Source organism: Monodon monoceros, unplaced genomic scaffold (genome assembly GCF_005190385.1).
Source record: "Monodon monoceros isolate NGI ecotype Baffin Bay Population unplaced genomic scaffold, NGI_Narwhal_1 Super_Scaffold_6, whole genome shotgun sequence".
Lineage (NCBI taxonomy): Eukaryota > Metazoa > Chordata > Mammalia > Artiodactyla > Monodontidae > Monodon > Monodon monoceros.
Window position 1 is genome coordinate 73,419,916 of NW_021703783.1, and position 7,677 is coordinate 73,427,592.

Below are 7,677 nucleotides of genomic sequence, written 5' to 3' on the forward strand. Positions count from 1 at the left end.
AGGAAGGAAGGAAGGAAGGAAGGAAGGAAGGAAGGAAGGAAGGAAGGAAGGAAGGAAGGAAGGAAGGAAGGAAGGAAGGAAGGAAGGAAGGAAGGAAGGAAGGAAGGAAGGAAGGAAGGAAGGAAGGAAGGAAGGAAGGAAGGAAGGAAGGAAGGAAGGAAGGAAGGAAGGAAGGAAGGAAGGAAGGAAGGAAGGAAGGAAGGAAGGAAGGAAGGAAGGAAGGAAGGAAGGAAGGAAGGAAGGAAGGAAGAATTTTTTTAAAAGTATTTACTAAGTGTGATTACTATGTCATTATGCTATGTTGTTGAGAATGCAATGGTAAAATAAAGCAAAGACCCCATCCTCAATAAGCTTGCACGCTTCTTGAAAGAGCTATAAAAGAAAATACCCCACTAATCAGAAAATCCTACTAGAACTACCTTCAAAATGTGTTTAGAACCTCAGAGCCTCCACAACTGCCCTGATCCAAGCCACCCTCATGGTGTACATGGATCACTGTAAAAGCCTTCTAAGAGTCTCTCTGCTTCTATCCTTACCCCATTAACAGCTTTATTTTCCACACAGCAGCTAGAGTGATCCTACAAAAATATAGATAAATTTTGTCCTTTCCCTGATCCAAACTCTCCAATGACTTCCTATCTCACCAAGAGTAAAACACTAAAGTCTGTGCAAAAGTCTATAAGGCCCTACATGAGGTGGGCCTGATTACCTCAATAACCTAACGTCCCCCCATTCACTGTGCTGGAGCCACACTAGCCTCCTGGATGCTTTTTCAATATGCCAGGCATGCTCCCACCTCAGAGACTTGTTCCACATGCCTGCAACATGCTTGCTCCAGAAATCAACATGATTTCTCACTTCATTCAGTTCTTTCTGAGCTACCCCCTCCTCAGAGGCAACTTCAGGAGTTGTGGCATGTGAGCCCACATGCCACAACTACTGAAGCCCACACGCCTAGAGCCTGCGCTCAAGAGAAGCCACTGCAATGAGAAGCCCCTGCACCACAACTAGAGAAAGTCCGCGTGCAGCAACAAAGACCCAACACAGCCAGAAATAAAATAAATTAAATAAATAAATTAAAAATAAATTCCACCAGCATAAAGATTTTTTAATATTTCACTCAGTGCCATACCTCCAGCATCCAGAACAGTGTCTGGTGACAATAAATATTTGATAGATAAATGAATCTCAGACTAATAATCATTACCAAAAGGAGAGGGAATTCTTTTCCACAGAAGCATGTGGAAGAAGCATCTATCCAACATGTGAGTCAGGAAAGTTTATTGGAAAAATTATCTGTGATGAGACTTGAAGGATAATCAGATGTTAACCAAGAAAAAAGAAACAGCAAAACTAGGTAAGGCACAGAGATCAGCATATACAAAAGTTCAAAGGTAAGAAAAAACTTGGCACACCTTAAAATCAGTTCATTATGCCTGGATCAAAGAACATAAAAAAATATAACCACATATATAAGGTCAATTGATTTCTCACAAAAGTGAAAATTTAATTCATTGGGAAAAGGTAACATTTTCAGCAAATGGTACTGCAACAAGCATATGGAAAAATGTGGTTTCCATATTCACATGGAAAAAATGAACCTCAACCGCTATCTCATCATACCATATACAATAATTTAAAATAAATCATAGATTTAAATGTACATGCTAAAATGATTTTTTAATTTTTTTAATCCTTCCGTCTTTTTTTTAAATTGAAGTATAGTGGATGTACAATATATGTAAGTTACAGTTTACAATATAGTAATTCACAATTTTTAAAGGTTATATTCCATTTATAGTTATTATAAAATATTGGCTATGTTCTCTGTGTTGTACAATATATGCTTGTAGCTTGATTTTTTGTTTTTTTTTAATCAGAAGCAAGCACAGGAGGAAGTTTTGCAACCTTGCGGTAGGCAAAAAACTTTGTAGTACCCCAAAAGCAAAAATCATAAAAGAAAAGGCTGACAAATTGTACTTCACCAAAATTTAAAACTTCTTCTCTTTGAAAGACAACATTAACAAAATGAAAAATAAGCCACAGACTGAGAAAAAATATACACATCACATATTTCTGATTGTGGTGTAAGGGCTAAAATTAAGGCCCAATACTTTGTGTTGCCTTGACAACTGGTGAAACTGGGAGGGCTTCAAAAGGCCTAACTGCAAGTTCCCCTCCCCACTCTGCTCTCACAGATAAGGAGTTCTAGCCAAACAGCCCTCCTCTTCACAGGCAGCAAGCACAGGGCCTGCTTATCCCTGAGAAGGTTCTCTGCCGGCCCCTGGAATTATTCAAGCAAGCCAATCACATCTCCTTTAGAAACCAGGGGGCACCTTACTTTCCTGATCTACAATGCCTGCCTCTGAACAACACCTGGTTGTTCATTTTGTTCCCAAGTGCAATCCTCATGTGGCCCTGCATGGCACACCGTGTCCTCCATCTCTGGGCTGTGAGTATATGTGACTAATAAACTGCTGTTGATCTCATTTGTCTCATTTGTCTAATTATGTGTTTAGCTATTCCCATAAGCCTAGGACAGGAATCCTTCCCTCACTAATCAGATGAATAGGAGGCAATCAAAACATTGACAAAGGATAAAGAACTCTTATAATACCTTAATATAAAGATAAATACTCCAATTTTCAAAATGGTTGGATTTCCAGTTCCAGACAAAATGGAACAGATATACTTCTCTATTCTTCCTGCTAAGTACAGCTGAAATCCAGAGGCTTTATATATAAAACAAAACAAAAAGAAAACTCTGAAAGGTAAAGAGAAGAAGGCAGACCAGCTGAGGATCTCAGGAGCCAAGAACTGAGAGAGTGGTGAGTACTCTGGGTTTTCTTTTCATCTCATATATTCTGGACTGGCTGCTGGAGAAGCCAGCTACCTGGAAACTTCAGTGGACACCTACCAAAAAAGCTCCAAGAAAAGTCTGCTCTCCCTAGCCAAATGACTAGGAAAATGAAGACCTGATTTGGTAATATGCTGGTCATTAGTGCGTTTCAGTGGGTACTAAGGATGGAAGCCAGATTAGAAATGGATAAAAAGTGAACAAAGAATTTGCTTATGCAATGCAATATACTAAATAGTCTGCACAACTGTCCTGATGAGAACAAATGATATGATATCACTTATTACATTATGTATTATACAGATTATATATTTGTTACAGACTGAATGTCTATGTACCCTCAAAATTCATATGTTGAAATCTTAACCTCCAATGTGATGGGGCCTTTGGGAGATGATTAAGTCATGAGGGTGGAGCCCTAATGAATGGGATTGGTACCTTTATATAATAAAAGAGACCCCAGAGAGCTCTCTTGCCCCTTCTGCCATGTGAGGACAGCCATCTATAAACCAGAAAGGAAGCCCCCACCAGACACAGAATCTGCCAAATCCTTGATGTTGAACATCCCAGCCTCCAGAACTGTGAGAAATAAATGTTTGCTGTTTAAGCCTCTCAGTGCTTTTGTTATAGTAGCCTATAACTGACTAAAATACTATTATATATATTATTATACATAATAATATACAAAATATGATATAAATGAGCACTAAAGCAAGGTACTGCTTTATTTCTGACCATTTTTTTAAAATCCTGGAGACCATGATATTTCAAATTCCCATTTAGATGGATGCTAAGGGCACAATGTTAAAACCTAGAATTTGTTCAAAGTGGGAAGCCAACATCAGGGTAAAAGGGAAGATTAAGTGAGAAAAAGAGAAATTGAGAGAGGTGGGGAGAGATATCAACTGAGACCTTAACAAGTCAATACCTTAACACTGGGCATATGGAAAAAACAATACCCCCTGAGAATTCATAATCACCAATAGCCCTCAATTAGGTTAGAAATTTACACTAGTGGGTAATGTGCAAAATTTCAAGTACCGAACTTAACTTAAGGGAGTCCCAGGTTAGTGGCACCTCTAGAGCAGTATTTGTATGCTGAAGGGAATAATCTGTGGCATAGGTAAAAACCAAAGTTGCATGAGGGAGAGATGATAAGATGAGAATGGAAGAGAGAATGGAATCCAGAGCACAAGGGAAAGGACTGAAATCTGATAGGAAAAGAGACCTGTCTTCCGTGTACTAAAGTAATAAAGAGAATACAGGTGCAAGTATAGTTTTAGGGGCAAAATGAGAACATTCATCTTTTCTCAATGGTATAGAAGGTGACGGTGAGAAGGCGGGACTAAGGTAAGACACATGGAAGGTTTGAGGACAAAGAAGAGAGTACAACTATCACAGAGAGTAGAAAAGGGAGCCTAATAAGAAAATATAGCAGGATTATCAGGCACTGCTCATTTACCCACTGGAGATTTTTTTGTTGTTTTTGGTCTGAATGAGGTCAACAATTACTACTAAATTCCTCTCCAGGGTTACAACCTAGTTCTCTGAGCTCATCATATCATAAATACAGTTTGGAATGTTTTCCTTAAAGATATTTCCTTAAACTTGCTCTTAATAAAGTTCAACTGATACTGTTCTTCTCACTCTCACAGTCTTGTTTGATCTTGTTATGGTTAACATACATATACATGAAGACAGATGGTCAAAAAGAGACAAAACAGAGAAATGAATGGATAGAGAAATACCCAGAAACATACACATAATAGACTCACCAACCAAGAGATGGGAAAGAATAGGGGAAAGGGGACTGGGTAGCTGGGCCGAGAAAGGGGCAATTGACAAAAACAGAGCAGAAATGTGAGTGTGTTGATCTCTTAGGGGCAGTGTTATGGGTGGTTTTTATGTTCTCTTACCTTATCTCCTTTTTCTATAATGAGTATATATTATTTGTTAAAAATAATGATAGTAATGTAGCAACTTCTAAGGCTGACCTCAAAAAGTTTGAGTTATTTCTTTTTTAGACTTATTTACTTTCTCCATTAATTTTTAATAAGCTATCAAACATAGAAGTTCTTACAAAGTCATAAATGAAGACAACAAATAATGTATAAATGTTATAGTTCATCTAATTTTTCATTAGCTTAGTCGTTCATGGCAGTACAAACACATAAGTAGATACTAATTAACTGGTAATTCTTTACAAACAGATTTTTAAATCTTCATTAAGTTGAAATGACTTTAACATTAAAGATAAATTGTCAATATTATTTTTCAGTCTTAATATACACTTTCGCAGTCTCACAACTAAGCACTATTATCTATCTACAAGTGAGATTCAAAAATTGCATTCCAATTTGTAAGAAAGATTTATGAGACCTTTCCCTACAAAAGTTAAAATTATCAATTGTTACTCCATATATTTGTGATTTTTCCTTAAATAATATTTTCCTTAAATAAAACAATATTTATTGCCACATTATTATTTTCATACCTCTGAAGAGCTTTCATTATTGACATCCACTGTGTTTATAGGAGCTGATGATGAATCTAAATCAGAACCTTGAGAGCCAACTCTCCCAGGAGTCTGAAACACAAGCAGAAAGGGGGAAAGAAAAGTAAATATCAACAATATATTCATAAACTATTTAATAACCTAAACAGTAATCAGGGCTAGCCTTACACATAAAGGTCGATGTCCTCTCAAACAGCACTAGAAGCTATCCTTTATTAAAGACTGACGGGACCTAATACTGTATCAAGATCTCTATCTGCCTTCTCTCAGCTTTAGTCTTTTTAAATTAATAAAAAGTTTACTTTTATATATAGTGCTTTATCATCTTCACCTCACTTTTACAGAATATCTTATTTAATCATAAAGACATCTCTGAGAAAGACAGGTAAAATGTTATATCCATAGATGAGAAAACAAATTCAAAGCAGCTAAGGGACTTCTCAAGATTCTGTTAACAAAAATCAAAAAGAAGCAGAACTAAAATGCTGAAATTCTAATTCCTCTTGCATTGCTCCCCACTACATCAAGTGAACTACAATGATTTGAGGGGAGCTAAAAAGATCAACACAGGCCACTTTATCTAGTCACCCATCCATCTACGACCCATGCCAACCATTACCAATCTGTTTCCAATACTTAATATTCCACTATCAAATATACAGTTTGGAGGGTTAAAGGCCTTTTTTTTCCTCTCCTGCAACATTTATCATCTAACATTATTCATTATACTTAGGTATGACATTAAAGGAACTGGAAATCTAGTAAAATATTGACTAAAAGACAGATTCAGAGCACAAGAACTGACTCAATAATCCTTACCAAAAACATTTATGGTGCACACTATCATTATTCCCACGTTATACAAGAGAGAATAAAGGTGTAGAAATTAAGTTACTTGCCCGAAGTCACATGGCTAATAAGTGGAAGAAAGGATTTTAACTTCAGCAGTCTGATTCTTAATCACTAACTCATACTGCTTGACATCTCCACTGAGATATACCTCAAGCACCCAAGATTGAGAACAAATCACTAAACATCTGTCTCAAAACATGAACACCCTGTACATCACTTACATATTCAACATAAATGCCAAAGAAGGATGAACTGATACTACTTCAAAATTAATCAATTAAAATAAGGATTATAAAAACTGCATAGAAAAAATGAAATAACATGTATATACTATGATTATAATTATGTATAAAAACTAATTATATAAGAAAAGAGATTCAAAGGAAATATCCCAAAATGCAAACAATAATTTCTTTAGCAAGAAGCAATTATGGGGAGGACGGCTTGAAGATGGCGGAAGAGTAAGACGCGGAGATCGCCTTCCTCCCCACGGATACACCAGAAATACATCTACACGTGGAACAACTCCTACAGAACACCTACTGAAGGCTGGAAGAAGATCTCAGACCTCCCAAAAGGCAAGAAACTCCCCACGTACCTGGGTAGGGCAAAAGAAAAAAACAGACAAAAGAATAAGGACGGCACCTGCACCAGTGGGAGGGAGCTGTGAAGGAGGAAAAGTTTCCACACACTAGGAAGCCCCTTCGCGGGCGGAGACTGCGGGAGGCGGAGGGGGAGCTTCGGGACCGCGGAGGAGTGCACAGCGACGGGTGCGGAGGGCAAAGCGGGGAGATTCCCCCACAGAGGATCGGTGCCGACCGGCACTCACCAGCCCGAGAGGCTTGTCTGCTCACCCGCCGGGGCGGGCGGGGCTGCGAGCTGAGGCTCGGGTTTCGGTTTCAGACGGAGCGCAGGGAAAGGACTGGCGTTGGCGGCTTGAACATAGCCTGAAGGGATTAGTGCGCCACGGCTAGCCGGGAGGGAGTCCGGGAAAAGTCTGCACCTGCCGAAAAAGCAAGAGACTTTTTCTTCCCTCTTTGTTTCCTGGTGCGCGAGGAGAGGGGTTTAAGAGCGCTGCTTAAAGGAACTCCAGAGACGGGCGCGAGCCGCGGCTAAAAGCGCGAACCCCAGAGACGGGCGCGAGCCGCGGCTAAAAGCGTGAACCCCAGAGACGGGCGCGAGCCGCGGCTAAAAGCGCGAACCCCAGAGACGGGCCGGAGACGCTAAGGCTGCTGCTGCCGCCACCAAGGGGCCTATGTGCGAGCACAGGTCACTCTCCACACCCCTCTTCCGCGAAGCCTGTGCAGCCCGCCACTGCCAGGTTCCCGGCATCCAAGGACAACTTCCCCGGGAGAACGCACGGCGGGCCTCAGGCTGGAGCAACGTCACGCCGGCCTCTACCGCCACAGGCCCGCCCCGCACGCAGTGCCCCTCCCTCCCCCCCCCCACCCCC

General features: G+C 40.0%; 1 protein-coding gene across 3 annotated transcripts in view; it reads right to left on the bottom strand.

The window, feature by feature from the left end:
- Window positions 1–7,677, bottom strand: part of EEA1 (early endosome antigen 1) — a 139,595-nt gene that overhangs the window by 92,531 nt on the left and 39,387 nt on the right. For all 3 annotated transcript variants that reach the window (XM_029204740.1, XM_029204738.1, XM_029204739.1), the window contains exon 2: window positions 5,352–5,444. In XM_029204740.1, coding sequence (XP_029060573.1) covers window positions 5,352–5,444 — 93 coding nt within the window. The remainder of the gene's footprint in view (window positions 1–5,351; window positions 5,445–7,677) is intronic.